At 35.5% G+C, this 18,720-nt stretch overlaps 3 protein-coding genes across 4 annotated transcripts in view; 1 reads left to right on the top strand and 2 right to left on the bottom strand.

Moving 5' to 3' along the window:
- Positions 1 to 762: 762 nt before the first annotated feature.
- LOC110384396 (ell-associated factor Eaf) lies at positions 763 to 9,296 on the bottom strand. 2 transcript variants are annotated; one of them, XM_021345673.3, is made up of 9 exons: positions 9,084 to 9,296; positions 7,550 to 7,683; positions 6,429 to 6,521; positions 4,890 to 5,028; positions 3,160 to 3,281; positions 2,479 to 2,602; positions 1,881 to 2,157; positions 1,487 to 1,601; positions 763 to 1,059 (listed from the first exon to the last, which is right to left on the bottom strand). In XM_021345673.3, the coding sequence occupies exons 2-9, from the start codon at positions 7,644 to 7,646 to the stop codon at positions 974 to 976; spliced, it is 1,053 nt and encodes a 350-aa protein (XP_021201348.2). In that variant the 5' UTR covers positions 7,647 to 7,683; positions 9,084 to 9,296; the 3' UTR covers positions 763 to 973. The 2 variants fall into 2 exon arrangements, with proteins under 2 accessions (XP_021201348.2, XP_021201349.2); XM_021345674.3 differs by having other exon boundaries at positions 2,479 to 2,599.
- A 574-nt stretch (positions 9,297 to 9,870) lies between these two features.
- LOC110384337 (PIH1 domain-containing protein 1) lies at positions 9,871 to 11,873 on the top strand. The gene is made up of 5 exons (XM_021345574.3): positions 9,871 to 10,080; positions 10,236 to 10,317; positions 10,406 to 10,989; positions 11,191 to 11,334; positions 11,790 to 11,873. Exons 1-5 carry the CDS (start codon positions 10,012 to 10,014, stop codon positions 11,820 to 11,822), a joined length of 912 nt encoding a protein of 303 aa, XP_021201249.2. The 5' UTR covers positions 9,871 to 10,011; the 3' UTR covers positions 11,823 to 11,873.
- A 758-nt stretch (positions 11,874 to 12,631) lies between these two features.
- Positions 12,632 to 18,720, bottom strand: part of LOC110384338 (dnaJ homolog subfamily C member 10) — a 47,931-nt gene continuing 41,842 nt past the window's right edge. The window contains exons 16-26 of the mRNA XM_021345575.3: positions 18,513 to 18,710; positions 17,962 to 18,156; positions 17,526 to 17,646; positions 16,766 to 16,969; positions 16,262 to 16,374; positions 15,828 to 15,993; positions 14,998 to 15,140; positions 14,377 to 14,501; positions 13,819 to 13,953; positions 13,488 to 13,575; positions 12,632 to 13,341 (exon numbers count right to left, since the gene is read on the bottom strand). Coding sequence (XP_021201250.3) covers positions 13,066 to 13,341; positions 13,488 to 13,575; positions 13,819 to 13,953; positions 14,377 to 14,501; positions 14,998 to 15,140; positions 15,828 to 15,993; positions 16,262 to 16,374; positions 16,766 to 16,969; positions 17,526 to 17,646; positions 17,962 to 18,156; positions 18,513 to 18,710 — 1,764 coding nt within the window. The 3' untranslated portion in view covers positions 12,632 to 13,065. The remainder of the gene's footprint in view (positions 13,342 to 13,487; positions 13,576 to 13,818; positions 13,954 to 14,376; positions 14,502 to 14,997; positions 15,141 to 15,827; positions 15,994 to 16,261; positions 16,375 to 16,765; positions 16,970 to 17,525; positions 17,647 to 17,961; positions 18,157 to 18,512; positions 18,711 to 18,720) is intronic.

Below are 18,720 nucleotides of genomic sequence, written 5' to 3'. Positions count from 1 at the left end.
ACATGCCATAGACAAATTCAACTCTCATAACAAGTTGTAAAAAGGAGATGGCCAAAAAAAGACCCAGAGTCGACAGGAACTTCATATGTATGATTGGATTCAGTATAATTTGTGGATTTTAAAAAGTATTTCAAATCATCTAAAAACCATGGGGTTCTCTTTTTATAACGTTTTTTCGATCAAGATTTTAGTTCACAAAAAAGTTTACTTTTACTGTTTGATGTTCGTTGGAAGTTGAATGCAGACTCGTGATTGGACCGTTTTGCATTGCTAAGTCATTTGTTATATTTGACAATGTCACATGGCGCGATTTTCAAAGACAATTTCTCCAAAAACATATCATAGCCAGTTGTGAAGGTTGCATGTAACTGCGAAACCTCTCCAAGTAGGTAAGGTCGGTGCTTAATCGCATCTGGAGTGGTTAAATATAAGACCACCAGGCCAACTCTGAAACTGTGGGGTTATTACTAGTGGCTTGTATAATGTTAGTTTACTTTGCTTTTTTATGTCCTTTGATGTTAATAATCTTGAAAATCAACATATATTCAACATAACCTATTTTTGCGATAATATGATATAGCTCCTATACCCCATGGATTTCAGTCTGGATTTTTTGGCACCATCAAAGGTCTGTCATAAAGAACCTATTGGTAACCATTTCATTGCTGTCGATTCTGGGTTTTTTTTCTATGAAAATTTGGCCATCTCCTTTAAATCATTTTTTAAATATTTTTATTTACAAATAAAAGACAATACAAAACTGATAATCTGTCTTTTATATGTATATAAATTATATGTAGATTTAGTTATAATTATTATGTAAAAAAAATCTTTTTGTATTGTTCCGTGTTTAAAAGTACAAAGTGTCATGATCTGTGCACACTTGCCAAGTTTGAGTTGTAATCTGTGTGGATAGAGAAACGCTGAAACAATAAGACACCCACACCCGATGAAATAAAGGCTTGTCGTGAGGTCAGTCGGAGTCGCTGCCCGACTCCGACAGGCAGAGATCATCGTTGAGGACGTCGGCGGGCAGCGCCGGGTTCGGGGCCGCGGTACCTGGAACACGAAATGTATTTCTTTAGTAGTTAGTAAAAAAAGATTGTCACATGAATGTTTTTCGAAGTTTTTGTTTCTAATAGACCAAGAGTTTTATGAAAAGTCAGACACTATTTATTTGCATCGTTTTAAAAAATGTTTCATAACTTAAAATTGTTCAGAGACTGTACTACAATGACAAGATCAGCTGTGAAGATCATATCACATAACCTTCACTGGAGGTCGGTAAATAACGTCTTATAATTAATTTTATTCACAGATGTGTCTGATGCCATTATGTATGACTGCCATGACTCATAATATTGTACTATTTATTATGTAATATTTTTTATATTTTCTTTATTACACAAGAAACAACAAAATACAATTAAAAATACTTTTCGCTTTAAAAAGGACGCCTTGAATATAAAATGTGAGTAGTACTGACCGTTGGGTATGGAGTGATGCGCGCTGGAGTCGTTGTCGTCGCTGTCGCTGCCGCTGTCCGAGTCGCTGCCGCTCTCGCTCGACGAGCTCGACGAACTGTCCTCTTGTTGCGGGGGCTGAACATAAATAAATGTAGAGAATTTAAAAGATAATGCAGATACAATTTATGAAACGATGCTATGAGTGTCAAAATTGCACTTGGTGACTAAGCCAAAAAAAGCACAGATTCTTTGGACTATTATAAACTGCAAAGGGCTCTCGCTTATCGCCCGATGTGATTACATTGTATTAATACATTTCTAATGATAACTCTATGTTGTGTTGTTCAAACTATGTCACGATACTGCCGGGCATGAAGCAACGGCTATACTTTGCAAAACGTTAAAATATATTACCTGATGGTGTTGAGGTGGCGGCTGGTAGGCGTTAGTATTGTGATGGGGCCTCTCAGGCGCCGGGGGTGCGGGCCGCTCGTAGGGCCGCGCGTACCCGTTGTGTGCGGCGTGGGGCCCGGCGCTGGGGCCCAGGCTCGGCAGCGCGGGGCCCGTGGCGGGGCCCAGGCTGGGCAGCGCGGGTGCAGGGGCCGGCGCGGCAGCCGCGGGGCCGCCTAGCGAGTCGTCTAGCCCGATCATCGGGAGAGATGCTAGGGTACTGTTGCCGCCGCCTGACCAACTGTTCAAATATAACATGTCAGATTAAAGAATTTTTGCTTGAGCATTGGTGATTTTTAATTCAACCTTCAAAAATTAAATTTCAACGTTCAAATATGAGTTTTATCTACTGAAAACATGTCCTGAATCTATGAGAAATCAATGTAGGAAACTTTATTCTGCAAAACATATTTTAAGATTGATATTTATGATGTTGCAATGCAATATACTAATTCTAACGACTACTACTACTACTAATAATAGATTCTAATTCTTACATAGGACTTTTAGGTACTCTAAATTGTCAATACTGTCCCTATAAACTTCTTATCAAAAAACTTACGGCGCAGCCTGTGGGGGCGAAGTCTTCTGTCTGGGAGGAGATCTGACGAGTGTGGGCGGCTTGGCGATGTTGCCGGCGCCGTTGTACCGCGCCGCGGGGTTCGCCGGACCCGTACCAGGTACTGCTAATGTAAACAGTAAGGTTACGATAAATAGCACAGATATGTACTTGATAAACTATGTGACAGTTGATAAAATACCAATAAGTTGAAACAAATAGATAGATAGGATTTTTGAATTTTGAAAAAAAAATGTTAGACTTTTAAAGACAATATCGTTTGACGTGTAAAAAATGGCACTTTTAAACATATTAGATGTCAAATAAACTTAGTTAAACGAGATGAACATTCAACCATGGCCTTATGGTTTTTCTTTTAGCGTATTTGCAAATTGCAAACCGTATTGCTAATAACATGAGGCACATTATTGCGCAAACCTGCGTTAGTAGCACTGCAGTTGCTGACGTCAAAATTTTAACCGTATGAGCTAGGACACAAGGCACATTATCGCACAAACTTGCGTTAGCAGCACTGTGGTGGTTGCCTTCATAATTTCAACCGTATTGCTAATAACATAGAACACATTATCGCACAAACCTACGTTAGCGTTAGTAGCGCTGCAGTTGCTCACGCCACAATTTCAACCGTATAGGCAATAACATAAAGCTCACTATCGCACAAACCTGCATTAGTGGCGCTGCGTCGGTTGGTGGCGACGCGCGTGCGTGACGTGGATCGCTGCGTTGTGTTCGTGAAGTCTGTCGTCACCGGCGTCAGCGGCCGCGGCTTTTGAGTCGTTTCTTGTCTGGAGGAAGATTATTAACTAAGTATTAGAAAAATATATAAACGGATCGACTATGTAGGTAAAAATAATGAAGAATCAAAATGAGCATGGCCCATACAAGAGAATTTGTTCAGAACAAACAGCTATGGTATCAAAATCTCAATCATCACTGCAATTTATGAATTTTCACCCCCCATTAAAACTTTTCTATTAGATTCGGGGAGACAATTTTTCATTTTACAAGTTAATTAATAACTTACCATGGGGCTAACCGACCGTGTGTGAAAAGGTGTCCCGACATTATTATTTATGTATTTATTATTTTAGTTACTCAAATAGGACCACAATCTATAAAATCAATTACAAAGACAACTACTAGCTAGATAAAGGCAAAAATACTATCACATTATGGAGACTAGACAGCTTTCGTCATATAACAAGCTCGATCATTACACAGGAGTAGAACTTATTTCAGTAAGAAGACAAATGACTGAAGAAAGTCTACCACCTTTCAAGTGAAAATAGCTTGAGTCTAAATTATTTCGATGACATCACTTTGCATCTGCGTACTACCACGGTATAAGTAAGTACTGTTACCATAACGGAATACACCTTTTCACAGTAGCAACCTTATTAAATTACATCATAATTTTAAGCTTTTTTTGTTCATTTCAGTGAAAGGCAAGTCAGTGAGTCATGGGCAAGTATTCTTTTATTTGTGTGGTACTTTCTAAGTCGAATTGATGACGCAATAGTTATCACGGCTTTCTATAACGGGCTCAGTAGAATAGTAGCGTGACGGATGCCTCAAATGGATGATTCATGAAGGTTGTTGCACATTTGCCGTTCGTCGTTAAGGGGTAGTCAGAAGCCAGTAAGTCTGACACCAGTCTAACCAAGGGGTATTGGGTTGAGGGGGTCAGATAGGACAGTCGCTCCTTGTAAAGCACTGATACCCAGCTACATCCGGTTAGACTGGAAGCCGACCCCTACATAGTTGGGAAAAAGGCTCGGAGGATGATGATGTTGCACATTTGCATATTGTCTTCTAATACGTAATATTTAATAATACGCTCAAGATAAACGTGCCTGTACACATAAATGTATGTTTCAATCACTTTTGTGAGATTGATTTAAGAATTCTAAAGTCTATTTTGTGACCGTATTGACGTATATTACGCGACGAATAAAACGGTAACATCAGCCATTCAAAGCTAAGACCAGAAGACAGTAATTTTATTACTTAAACCATAAATATCAATGGAATATTATGTACTGTCATATTGTAAAGGTTTCAAATGACGTAATGTAATCACTAATCAGGTAATAATAGAAATGTCAAGTGTTGTATTTTAGAAAGTGCGGCTAGGCAGATGATTGCACTAAAATTATTTTGTATAATTTATTAATACATTTTTAGCTCAATTTGTATTGTATAACATTCTCAGGACTAGATAGAAAACTGTATGAAATATGTAATTAATTTTATTTTCTTTTAAAAAGAGTGTCCATGGAGTTTCTTGCCGGTTCTTCTCCATGAGACCAACTCTTTGGAACCGTGCACCTAACTTTCACGTTTCGAAAGAGCTTTCATAGGCCTATTTGAAAGTTAATTGAAATATGACTGACCTTGTCTTTTTAACCTGTATATTACTAGAGAGCTTCTCCAGTGTAATCTCGCCGGTAACCCTGTCTATGATGAGCACGCACTCCTTGGTGTAGGGCCGCTGGTTGCCTTTGAATACCGTCTGTGGGACCCCGGCGCCATCTGTTGGTGGGAATTATAAACTTTGAAATTCAACAGTAAGAAAATTACACAATAAGTAAAGAAAATAACATATAATGCCTTATTAACCATACAACAGCAAGAATAACAAATGGTGTGGTACGCTATGGGCCCCGCGCCACTAGGGCCCTGAACCCAGGCCTTGAAGAGTCCCTGTGCAACCGAACGGACTTGTGATTTCAATGTTTTGCAGTTCAGTCAAGATAAGTGTCCTGCTTTTACTTAGGAGGCCCGTTTTTATTGTTACGGCCCCGTACTATTCTTGCCGGGCCCCGAGAATGCATAAGCCGGCACTACTCCTAATGATGCACTAGCACATTTCAAATCGTTAAGGAACTGACAGTTTCGACCCAATAAAAATCAATAATTGTGTACGATTCTTATAAGTAAGTAATGAAGACGACCTTAAATAGCAGTCTTCAATAATTGTACGCCAATTTTCCTCATTCACGTGTAACTAGAACTCATTAAAACTATGTTGCTATTTCTTTGGAAAAACCAATACGTCACTTGGAAAATCCATTTTCTTAATTTATTTCGTGCAAAGAAACTGCAGTTACTTGAAAAAGGCTCATTTGCCTTTTTTGGCAGTCCTGTAAAATATTTCAATATCATAAGGAAAAGTAGAGTGAAACACACTATTTTTATCTACATAATATCTAAACTGAATGCAAATAAAAACCCCGTTATTCAATTCTATTTATAACTAGGAACTTTAATAAATTTTCAAAACCAGGAAAGATGCAATATATTGCACAAAAATAATACATTATACAAAAATATATTATTATTCAAGTAGTAGACATTAACAACATTCAGATGTTTTTGCGAGATTTATTGCAAAGTTTGAGAAAACCAGATGAGTGGACTATTAATGGAAATGTGTTTATTTGGGTGCATACTTCACGTATTTAGATTCTTTGCCGCTAACCCATTTACAATCCAGATATGTCTAGGAAAAAACTGTAAGGCATTATCTGCCCAGGATACTTTTCAATATTTTGGGTTTGGCTTCCAGTCTTACTGGCGACTGCCTATGTGACCTAATCATCCCGTTACGCGGCCAACATGATGCCTCTTGCAAAGACTGAATCGTGTTATTATTTTGATACAATCTATGTACATATTTATTTTTTTTTATTGAGAATTCTGCGTGATTGTTTTGAATCGTGGTTTTAGCACCTCTTGCCAAACTTGGAATGAACGTGTACGCCCATATAAACGAAATTTGTTAGGTACCATCGGGCAGAGAAGGTTGCGCGATCTGTATAGGACACATGCGCGTAAATGGATTGGGAATTAGTTACGAGCCGACATTAAGTTTGGTGCTAACTATTGCTTTTGATTTGTCTTTTCTATAATGCGGACAAATTAATACAAACCCAAATGTGGTACAGTGACGGTCACTTGATTATTTGTTCCAACATCCACCGTTGCCATTTTGTTAACGTCAACTGACGCCGGCTTGAAGTCATCTGAAAAATATGAAGAACATTTTTTACAAACATTGTAAAATTATATGAAAGAGGACATCCTCTAGGTATGGCATAAATAAGTTTTTATGTTGTAGGGTAGAAATCCATGGATCTGTAGAACCAATTTTGAAAATTCTTTTAACAACAGAGAGCTACGTTATTTGTGAGTACGTTATAGCGGTATTTTATTTGGGAAGGTAGAGGAATGTCCAACAGAATGGTGTTTTGCCGCAGCACCAAAACACATCCCGCATTGTAAAAATCAAGTAAATCCCGCGACATGACGGCCTCCCAACCGCGACTTTTTCCTTCACTATATTTTTGCTTAATCTTATTACTTGTAGAATGAACGAGAACTTTGATGTTTAACAGTAATGTATGTAAATTGGTTGAATACCTAATACGGATTATAGGTCAATGACCTTGCTTGAACTGTAAGTTCAATAGGTTTCATTATTAACAAACAATCCTGGCTGTAAGCCAAGCAAAGGATGCATACTTCTATTGGGACTTTAAAATCAGGTTAAAAGAGTCCAGGAGCACCTCACCTAAAATGAATTTTGTTTAAAACAATATATTTTTTTTAGCAATTATGTTTTAAGATTTAAATAATTATGCAACCATTAGAATATTGTTTTATACATTCTTGCATAAACTGTACAAATGATAGTCAGATAGAATAGCTAATAATTGCTTGCAAATTGCAATGCTTATAATTTTGTATTTCAATTCATTTATTTATCCAAATACTTGTTTAACTTAAAATATTATAATTACTAAAACTATACCCAGCTGTTCTCTAAAGCTTGGTCAAAGGTGAAGATGTGGTGAATGGGATACTTACAGTGAGTGTGCCATTATGTTTGAAATGTGTACTGAAGCTTCAAAATATAATCCGAATTATTAGACAGATCTTACAATAAGAAAATCTGATCATTACCATATGAAATAGTATCTATGATTAGGGAGGTTGTAGTGACCAACCTTTACCTTTATTTTTTTAATTCTGTTTAAAAATTAATACTTACATTTGATAGTGTGGTACTGTGATGCCTTATTATTAGTGAAACTGGCTCCTAACTTTAACTCTCTCACATCATAGTTCAGGCTGTGTTTATCGGCCATTATGACCCGCTGTCTATGCCATAAATATATTTGTTTCCTAGAACATAAAATATACAAAATTATAACAAAAGACCATATCTGAATAATAACTTATAACATACAGTAGGTATGTTATTTATTCATTTACTCTTAAAAATGTTTAGTCAAATTGTAAATATTAGGTAATTCTTCTCTGTTAGGTAAGTCATCATTTCTAGAAAGGAATGCAAAAAGGTATTATGATATTTATTAATGAAACAGTTTTTATTAAAATACTTTCAGGGAATAAATTAATATCAGGCAAAAGTAAAACCATCAAGAACTATTGCTAACAAGCTGTGCACTAAATAAAATTATGCAAGGCATAGTTCAGTTGAATAGTTTATACTACATGCTTATCAGTGAATGTCAGAGTATCACTGATAGTCAACTTACTGAGGTAATCACATGCATTCATTCATTAATTAGCTGAATCAAAACCTTGAAGTTTTTAGACCAAGTACTTAAACCTTTCTCTTTTCATATTAAATTCAAGTTCAAGTTTAAAATACCTGCTACTATATTCTACATAGGGCTATACATATTTCTTTCAGAAATTGAGTGCATTTTATTGGTCAGTTTGGCTCATATACAACCTCTTTAAAGTATATGGGGTGTGGCAAAAATAATCTACTTTTATTTAATGCACCTATTTTGTATTGAAACCTCTTTATATTATGCTGGTTGTACAATAAATACAGGCAAGAATTATCATGTAACTACAAGTATGAAGGCAATTACTGTGCCTACATATCTACTTCCTTGAACTTTCTTTACTACTATTTGTCTTATAAACTATCTAAGAAATACTATGAAGTTTTGTGTGCTTTATAAGCTGAATTTCCAAAAAAATAGGTTCTCATTATAAAAATAATCCATTCTTGGGTTAAAATATGTAATGGAAATTCTTGATTGCACAATTTCAACATTGCTTCATTTAAAAAATTTAGCTGAAGATTTTTTTCCTCTGATATATGGTACTTGAAATTAATAGGGAATATTCAAGTGGGATTATTATATTCCTATTATTACTTTATTTTCAGTCAGAATTGGAAGTTAGAAAAGAAATCAATTTATCTGCATAGTTGTGTCAGCTTTTGGTGATATTAAATTAATTTACAGTTACTACATATCGTAAATTATAAATACCTGTATTACAAGTAAATACACCGACACAGGTAGCTATTATGCATACGTATCTCTACATTCACTAACACAGCTGACAAACTAGGTCTAATTTTTTTTAGCCACAACACAGTTTATTTTACTTCTCAAACTAGATAAGAATTTGCATTATTATAGCATAAGATTCTGCACAAAGATCAAAAATATATAGTTAATTGCAACATAAACTCATAAAAGAAAGTTCAAATAGATAAAATATGGCAAACAATTTTTAAGACAGAATGATACCCTTACCTTCGATTGGTTCTCCACCGATGATATAAAAGCCCAGCTATGTCTCAGAAATAAATGTCATCGTCAGTATATTTTTTAGGTGCACTAATTAGATAATAATTTCATGGAGAAGGGCTCGCTGAGGCAATAAAATAGTCCAATAAGTTAGACATGGACTATTCCTTCGACCTAGTTCCCATGACGTTTAATTTAGAGATGGCGTGTTATCACCATACTAATCAAATAGAGGAACTCTAACTTACTATCAGTTAAATATTACTAAATAATCATTAGTATGTAATAAATTGAAATTATTTTGTAAAATTTAATGACTTTACAGAGAAATTATAAGTGTAAATTATATTTTTTTAGGACTTTTCCACATAGTTCAACCAAAGGAAAGCTTTTGTTTCTATTTCATTTGTCTTTCTGAAAATGAAAAAGTCTGTATCGTAAAGGTTCTGTTTTCCAAGTATAGGTATAATTTGTTTCTATCCTAAGTCCATAAAATATTTTTGATGTTATTACTAAACATTCTAAATCAATACCGTGTCAAGATCCGCCGTATCATTTAAAATTTCCGGATGCTAAATGCCGTTTAGGACCGAAAGTATATCAAATCTAACCTTTACAGGAACTGAAAATACCTTGCTTGTTGGATTGCTTGTTTGACTTGGAGACAGTAGTTCTCTTTTTGTAAAAGTTTGTCTTTTATTCCGTCCTGCAACTCTCAAGAATTTTAGAGCAGGCAAGTCCCCCGTTCCCTGCAACTTGACACTGCCAATCCAGTGTCATTGTCAGAACTGACAGTAAATTGTTGTTTTTTTATTGAATGACATTCTGAATCGAACGAAATCGAATTTGGATTTTTGCTGGTGTGCTTTGTGATTGGAGATTATAATTTGTTGATTTCGTTGCTATAGCCGAAATTGCTTAGAAACTAAACAATATGACAAAAAAGTCAATAACTTTGGACGTCGATCCAACGATAATGGAAAAAAATATGAGAATTATAAGGGTAAGTTATTCAATTTCACGTTATTATTCATAGATCCTTATTTCATGCATCGTATTATAATAACTTTCGTATGATTTTAAAAGATTTTAATTCGAAAAAGTGCTAATTTATGAATGAGGAGGACGTAATGTAATCTAATATTTTTTTTGATTCAGGAGAGTCCAGTGGAAGAAGAATTTAACAAACTTTTAAATACAGTTGAGACTGTACCAACAAAACTCGTGAAACCATCGCCAGGTAAGGAATTTCATATTTTCTAATTATCTGCAGTATATATTCATGCAGTATATTCTCCTTACTTCAATTTCATATTTTTGATTCACAGGCTTTTGTGTGAAAACTTTTACAAAGCCAGATGGCAAGAAGGTGTTTGTCAACATTTGTCTGACTGATGCCATCATCTGTCCACGAGACATTACCAATGAAGAGCTCATGCAGATCCTCAGTTCTGAAGACCCATCTACATACAGAGTACCCATGAGTATTGGTGAAGGAAGAACTGAACCTGACAAGTCAGGAGCACCAGCTACCGTCTACGATGTAGCCATAAATCCAGACTTCTTTACAAAGATTGAAAAAGATGATCTATTCCAAACATTCTTCCTGACTGTTGTCTTTGAAGGATTGCAAGACAAGTATCAGTTTGAAATAGACATGCAAAAGTACACAATTTTGAAAAATAGAAAGTCTATTGGTACGTTGCAAAGTCATAGAATACAAATAAGAGGTATAGCACCTCCTCCAACTCAGGTGAAAGGACCTTTGATTGAGGAGTTAGATGACAAGGGTGTTGTTCAGAAACCAAGTATTCCATCGGCTGTGAAGAGAGAATTGGAGTATCGGCTGAGGAGGGAACCTCCTACTGGGGAAATTGACTACTTGCTGGCTGAAATCAAAATACCTGCATCTGTTAGTAATGACATATAATTCAAATTTAGAATAACTTCTTTTTTGTCTGAATATATAAGCAAGGAATCACTTATTCCCTTTCTGTATAGAAGAGGCCTTTGCCTTAGTTAGTGGGACAACAAAAAAGCTGACAATAATGCGAGGATGAATTGTTTTTATTGTTGTGAAGATAATTTTTTAGGTCTCATATTCTTCTTGCAGATAAGTCTCAATGATCTGAACTTGGAAGTTGGTGAAGACCGACTGGTGTTGGACTCTAAAGGAGTATTTGAGCTGGTGGATTTCTTCCTGCCCTGCAGTGTGGACCAAGATGCTATTGATGCTCAGTTGAATAGGAACTTTGATGTTAGTTGCTTGTACATAATGTTATTTGCTACTTAATTTACACAGGATCTATATTCTGTTAAACATCTAGTCCAATCTTTTTGTATTTACTTTATGATTCTGTAGCAACCAAAACTGCCCTCTTTCTAATACCCCTAATTTATTTTTTATAGTTGTTTTCCTGTAGTTTCTCTCACTCTCATCCTGTGGGAACTATTGCCCATACCTAGATAAATTATAGCGTATGTTACTCAGAAGTAGTGTAGCTATAGTGAAATAATTTTTCAAGTCAGTTCAGTAGTTTCTAAGTTTTTAGGGTGCTTACAAACAAAAAAATGTTTCTTGTTTATTATTATTAGTATAGATTGGCGTATACTATGTGAATATATGTTCAGTTGTTTTTGAGTTCATCAGGGACAGATGAACATGGCAGACCTTGTTTTCTTATGTAGTAATGCTGAAAATGTTGATTTCAGATGCTGTATGTGAAGATGCCAGCAATACATTAGATTATAATTATATTATTGTGGATGCTTGAATAAATAAAAATAAGACTGCAATTTGTTCTTTTTATTGTTGGTCAAAGCAATTACAGTGCAGTATAAAATTAGTTAACCATGGCTTAACTAGCCATATAGTATAAAACTGTGGTTTGTATTATGGTACAAAAGGATACATTCAGGTATAGCTTGTCAAAGCTGATTGGTTGGCTCGCCCCACTACAATGACCATGTGGACATATTTAAAATATTTCCGTTCAGACGAGCTCTAGATTGCAGGGGCGCGATTCTACTTATTTTACTTAAGAGACATACAATTCACATCCGATTGAGATTTGAGAGGCCCCTGGTGGTAGTTTGTATTTGTAATCCTGCTCTATGTAAATGCACCCAAAGGCACTACAATTTTATTGTTAGTTTATTACGATACTCCTAATACATTTGTAATACTTTAGGTGATGTTATCAAGGAAGGAATAATTGTCATTTCAGTTTGGTTTAGTATTGTACAGTTCCCATAATTATTTTTCTTATGTAATGCTACAGTTACAGTATATTAATATCACATTAAATGCCAATATCTCCACTGTACACAATATATGAATACTTGCATAAAGAACTGGTTTCCTAAAGTAATGGAAAATACGAGATTTCAAATTATTGTTAAACACTTATATGTAGAGATTACTAAAATTAAAGAAATTCTGAAATTTATAAAACATAGACCATATAAAAAATGTACAAAAGTAAGTACATACAAAATTGAGATAACAAAAATGCAACATGGAATTGATTTAATTTTACTACATTAAAAGTTAAAAAATAATTTAAAATTGGAATCTACTTAACATTAATCTAAAATGTAATTATACCTATAGGTAACAAAAAACCTGCCATATTATAATTAAATTAGTATGCGAGTTGTGATTCGACTTATAAGCCTCAAGATCCTAAATTAATAATTCATTATATTTTCATGGCTTGTATCTATGATTGAGTTATCATGTATTTATAAAATAAAATTAACATTTTATTGTGATAAACAGTTATTAAAACATTTACGTCGTCTACATTTATACAAGTAAAACAAAGAGTCCAGATAATTTTATATTCAGCTTTTTTCTGTATAAGCCCTAGCATTTGTATAAACACCCTAGGCGACAGTCTTGCTCGAAATAAGTCATTAATAATCAAGTTTAATAAACCACAATAACTCAAACATTTTAAATTGAGATTAACAAAAGAGATTCTACTTAAAACTCATCATGTTTTATATGAAAACTTTTTTGTATACTAGGGTCGATTCCAGCCAGTAAGTTTTCATCGTACCTCCTCAAAAGAGGTTTTAGTTCTTCCAACATAGATTCATGGTCCCTTATCTGTATGTCGATGACGGTGCTAAATCTTTGGCGTTGGTTTCTTTTGAGGTAAAGTTTGAGAGAAGGATAGCTCATGATTTGTTCGTGTTGGCAGACGCCTCTTTCGGTTACACAGTTCACCTTGCCTAATTGGACGGCGTTGTTTAATAACTGAAAAAAAAAAGACAAGTTATTGTATCGATAGTGCAAAAAATAACTCAAAAATTGTGATTAAGTAAAACAGGTTCGAAAGGAATTGCTTTTGGGTTAGTTTATAGTATCGATAAAAAATACTTTAACTTTGAAATTATACTTACAATTCCCGTTACAGCGAAATCTGCATATTTTTCATAGCAGCTATAACATCTTGGCGAATGGAAGTACACCAGCCAAGGTTTCTTGGTCCTGCAAAAATTAACGCTAGGTACTTATTTACTTGTACTAAATTCAAAATTACATAAAAACCTCTGAAATATTGATAGTTTATGACGTATGTAACATTAAGTATATTTTCGAATGTAGATAATTGAAATAGGTGAACAGGGCCATTTGACCATACATATTTTTCCGACTTTACAAAACGTAAGAAGTTATCAATTCAGATGTTCGTATTTTTATATCAATAAATCTCAACAGTAAATAACATACCCAGTAGGATTCAATTCTTCATCGATAACGTTTTTGGAGAATGTATTCCAGTTGAGTTTCAGTACGGAGTCGTCGATGTAGTTGAGTGCCCACTCTAACATGTACGGCGCTTGCGATAGGTGTTGTAGACTTACACTGAAAAAAAAATAAAACAATATTTATGTAAATATAATAAGGTATTCTAAACAGCAAGTGTCAATATTGGTCCAGGTAACACAGTTCTTTTCTATATTCCATTATTAAAAGTATTTTTTTGTTAGGAGATTATGGGAGTGTCAGACTCTTACTGACGGGCTGCGGGATTGTTTGCGCGAGTTACCGCGGCCCTGGTACATAAAAGGCCCACGACGGAACACGACGTGTTCAGTTTAGTCAGTGAGAGTCTGACACTCCCTCACCGCTGCCCACCCACAGGGATCATTTGATGACTTTTGACGTCGTTAAAAAAAAGACTTAAAACCCATCATGTTCAAACCTCAATATCTATGGAAAAGAAACAGCAAGAAACTCCATAAACAATCACGTACATATTAAACAAGTTTTTGGTATTTTACGAACCTGTAGTGATGTCCCGAGGCAATAGGATATAGCCTGGCGGTGGGCGAGCGGATGTTCTGACAGAAGGCGCTCGTACTCCGCGCGCAGTTCAGTATGCCCACGCGGACGAACTGTAGCGGACGGAGCTGAAATCATTACAATAACTTGTTACAAATACGTCTACAACTTGACTATAGATACATAAGGTGAAATAGCTGCCTGATAATGAAGATTTAAAAAATAGGATACACGAAATTACTGGTGAACTGACACGCACAGTTAAAAGTGTAGCATTGTATTTGAACTTATATTTAAGACATGGTTCTATGTATTTTCCGACTACAACATAGTTGGGAAAAAGGCTCAGAGGATGATGAGGATGATGGTTCTATGTATTTTCATAGCATTATAGATTGTTTTTTTTTCACGCTAATCTATACTAATATTATAAAGCTGAAGAGTTTATTTGTTTGAACGCGCTAATCTCAGGAACTACTGGTCCGATTTGAAAATTTCTTTCAGTGTTAGATAGCCCAGTTATCGAGGAAGGCTATAGGTTACTTTTTATCCCGGTACGGGAAGTAGTTCCCACGGGTGCGGGTGAAACCGCTGGCAGAAGTTATAATTAAGGATTGTTTATACCTTTTTAGCGACAGTCATCCACTCGTAAGCTAGATCACTACATAGTTGGCCGCAGTACTGCGGCAGGTAAGCCACGAGCCACGCCTGCTCTCGGGACGACGCGTCTAATATTTCTAGCACCTGATTGTCATCTAATTCTAGATCTGAAAGTAAGTGATACAATATTTTTATGGGTATTGAACAATCGCAAGCTAAGTGAACGTCAAACTCGCGCAAGATAAAAAAAAAATTACGAGAATATTCATTGTATTATTAGAAATCAATATTTATTGTTAGAAATAGCCAGAACAATAATACATGATATGTAAAAAAAAAAAACAATTCTTACATCTTAAAGATTCAATAATAAATCATATTGTCTGCATATGATTAACGATTGCAATGTGATTGTAGAGCAGACTACCCTATAGACCAAATGGCAGACCTATATCAAACCACTGAAATATCATTAGAAGACAATCGCTCTTATTATTAGTAGCAGAATGCCCGATAAGGTTAAAACTGCTGTTGATATTACATTGTCTATACTATACTAATATTATAAAGAGGAAAACTTTGTTTATTTGTTTGCTTGTAATGGATAAACTCAAAAACTACTGGACCGATTTTAAATATTCTTTCACCATTAGAAAGCTTTATATTATCCGCGAGTATCATAGGCTATATTTTATCCCGGTGCGGGCAGTAGCTCCCACGGGACGCGGGTGAAACCGCGGGAAAACGGCTAGCTATTCAATAAAATTGTCACATTATTACATTAGCAGAATCGGGCCCCAGCCGTGGTTCAAGACAATATATTTATACATGCTAGTAATAATAATAACACTTACCTCCACTATCAATGACCATATCAATGAAGTCCAACAACTGATTCTCGTAGTCCCTCCCGGCGTACACACTGCGCTTGCGGGCTGCCTGCACGAGTATGGCGGCATGCGCGGGGGCTACTGAGCGGCAGTACTTGTCTGTTGTTATTGTGCAGCTCATTATGCCGAACTGGGGGAAAAACAGTTTATCAAACTAGGCTGAAAATCAGCATCTTTTTGAACACAAAAAAAAAAATACACAAAGATAGACTCCAAATCGCCTACCCTTAACCATTTCCTGTGTTATTGCTACAGAAATCTGTCATACTAATTATACTAATATAATAAAGACGAAACATTATTTTAGTTGTTTTTACCCTAAAGATTTCACTGTTGGGTATCCAGGTTTATACTACTTATTATCATTTGTAACAGAATATTTTTAAAACAAGACTTACATTAACATTTTGATCCTCAATAAACTGCTGACTAGCTCGAGTGAACGGATCCACAATGTGTTCCCACTTAGTCCCATATGGTGCTACTAACAACACCCATACTCCTGTGTCACCTGAAATTGTAATTAGTAGATGGTTAACAGATAACTCTTCTCAGTAAATATATATAGCTTATATAGAAGATTTTTTAAATATTTCAACTAGTGAGTTCAAAATAATTATATTATTATGATACGCGCCTACGAAGATCATAATATGCGAAAACAGTATTTTGTTTCGAATCACACTGTATAAAAAGGCTGGCAATAGAAACTGAAGGGTACAACTTTTCCTAAGTTGGGGGTTGGCTTCCATTCTAACCAGATGCAGGTGAGTTTGAGTACCAGTGTTTTACAAGGAGCGACTGCCTATGTGACCACCTCAACCCTGTTACCCGGGGAAATCAATACACCTTGGTAAGACTGATTGACAGTTTTTCTGGGTTGTACCCGTAAAGATATTTACCTCCATCCAAAATCCTGTGCAAATCAGAAGCAGATAAAGTATGTAGGTTAACAGCTTCTGAGGCAGTATTAATAAAGTCGTGAACATCAGCAGAGCTAGCCGCACGTTGGTACCCGCCGCCTCGCTTCAGTAGCGCCCAGGCGGGCGTTTGTTCTACGTGAAGAGATGCACATAACTCGTTGTGTTTAGAGCAGTCGATTTCACCTGGAATTGATAAAGGAAAATGTAAATTGTATTATCATTATAGACTATTGCACTATAAAAGTAAAATCGGACAAGATTTTATAGGTGGACATTTAAGAATATTCAGTAGGTCTTCAGGATTCGTTGGAACGCATGGGATTTTAGAATATAGAACTAACATTAATCACGAATTTGTATGTGTGTTAAAACTACTGGATACATTTTGATGAAACTTGGTAGTAATATATGTATATAGGAATAACATGCTTCTTTGTCCGGGAAGAAGTGACCTAAGCTTCCGGCTGGCAGAAGCTAGTATTAGTGTATTTTTTTTTTATTTACTATATCATCATCCTCCATCCTCCGAGCCTTTTCCCTATCTAAGATATACTTAGAAAGTACATACAAACTTAGAAAAGTTGCATTGGTACTTGCCTGACCTGGGATCGAACCCGCGCCCTCATACTTGAGAGGTTGGTCCTTTACCCACTAGGCCAACACGACTTTTTTCATATTTTCATATTTACTATATCATAGACCTTAAAATTCCTTATAACTGCTTAAAAGTGAAACGTACCAAAGTTCATATTAGGAAATGCATTAATCATTTGATGTAGCTGCAACCGACTATCTTCTTTAGACGAGAAGAACAACACCCACGTCTTCTGAGAGCCTGTGCGTAAACTGTTCCTTATTTCCTGAAATTAAAATACCAAAAGTTTCTCAAACAATGATCCAGCCATTATTTTTCAGATTACTAAGGTCTCAGTTATTCATTTTGGTAATTACCCTATGTTATACCATAGATATTGGACATAGTAAGAATTTTTTTACCATCTTTCGACAATTGGTTAAGTAGAATTTATAATAACTATAGTTCTGTGGAGATCAAAGGGGGAGGCCTATGTTCAGCAGTGGACGTCCTATGGCTGAGATGATGATGATGATGATATTTACAGAGAAAGTACATCAACTATTAAAGGTAGCCAATGGTTATTTTTCAAAAGTTTTACCTTCAACTTATCAGGTCCAATGAGTTCTATTTTAGGCAGAGATTCCACAATTTCCTTCAGGATCTCCTTTTCATCCGTGCTCTCTATTTCTTTCTTAATATTCTTGTATTTAAATACTACAGCTGTGTAGTCATTGCTGGTTAGTTTACTACGTAAATCGTCGTGGTCTAGTATCGCCACTGTTGCTATTCCATTCTGGAAAAAGGAAAGGATAAAATTGATTTTGATAAAATAAAGTATGATGTGTATTTAATGGTTTGTGCAGCTGACTTTACAGAACAAGCCCTAAGGAAGATGAAGTTTCAATTATATTTAATTTACGTGTCACAAAAACAATTACTTTCGACTTTAAAATAAATCGTGTCAGTATTTTTATCTTCTAAATGGATTAGGGTAGTTTCACTACAACATAGTGGGTTGTCGTTATTGTTCCCGAAAACTTTGAACAGTTTTGGGTTAAAAATACCTACTTCCCAAGTTTCATCACATGACACACAAAAAACCAAATGAAGAGTTATTAAGTGGCAGTTAAAAGTTGTACGAATACTTACCAAATGAAAAGCAATCCTAGTGAGAGCATTTTTGCCGATCCTATTGGCACCCAACACATACAACATGGGTTTGTCATTACTCCTCAACTGTGTGATAGTCGGCACGTGAATCTTATTGCGTATGAACATCATCACAAACTCTTCTAAAGCTTCCAGGGTTCGATCTCCTTTGTGGTATACGAAGTTACCGTTTTGGCCCTGTTGAAAA

The sequence above is a fragment of the Helicoverpa armigera genome, chromosome 13, assembly GCF_030705265.1.
Source record: "Helicoverpa armigera isolate CAAS_96S chromosome 13, ASM3070526v1, whole genome shotgun sequence".
Lineage (NCBI taxonomy): Eukaryota > Metazoa > Arthropoda > Insecta > Lepidoptera > Noctuidae > Helicoverpa > Helicoverpa armigera.
Note: the sequence above shows the minus strand (reverse complement) of the source record. Positions and strands in the feature narration are given on the sequence as shown.

What these genes read in the sequence shown, in the direction of transcription:
- LOC110384396 (XM_021345673.3), bottom strand. Translation starts at nt 7,646, where the DNA reads ATGGCCGATAAACACAGCCTGAACTATGATGTGAGAGAGTTAAAGTTA. An exon ending in CGTCACTGTACCACATTTGG is followed by an intron (nt 5,029 to 6,428) that starts GTTTGTATTAAT and finishes TCCCACCAACAG; the next exon opens with ATGGCGCCGGGGTCCCACAG. An exon ending in ACGCAGCGCCACTAATGCAG is followed by an intron (nt 2,603 to 3,159) that starts GTTTGTGCGATA and finishes TGTTTACATTAG; the next exon opens with CAGTACCTGGTACGGGTCCG.
- LOC110384337 (XM_021345574.3), top strand. Translation starts at nt 10,012, where the DNA reads ATGACAAAAAAGTCAATAACTTTGGACGTCGATCCAACGATAATGGAA. An exon ending in ACTCGTGAAACCATCGCCAG is followed by an intron (nt 10,318 to 10,405) that starts GTAAGGAATTTC and finishes TTTGATTCACAG; the next exon opens with GCTTTTGTGTGAAAACTTTT. An exon ending in AAATCAAAATACCTGCATCT is followed by an intron (nt 10,990 to 11,190) that starts GTTAGTAATGAC and finishes TTCTTCTTGCAG; the next exon opens with ATAAGTCTCAATGATCTGAA.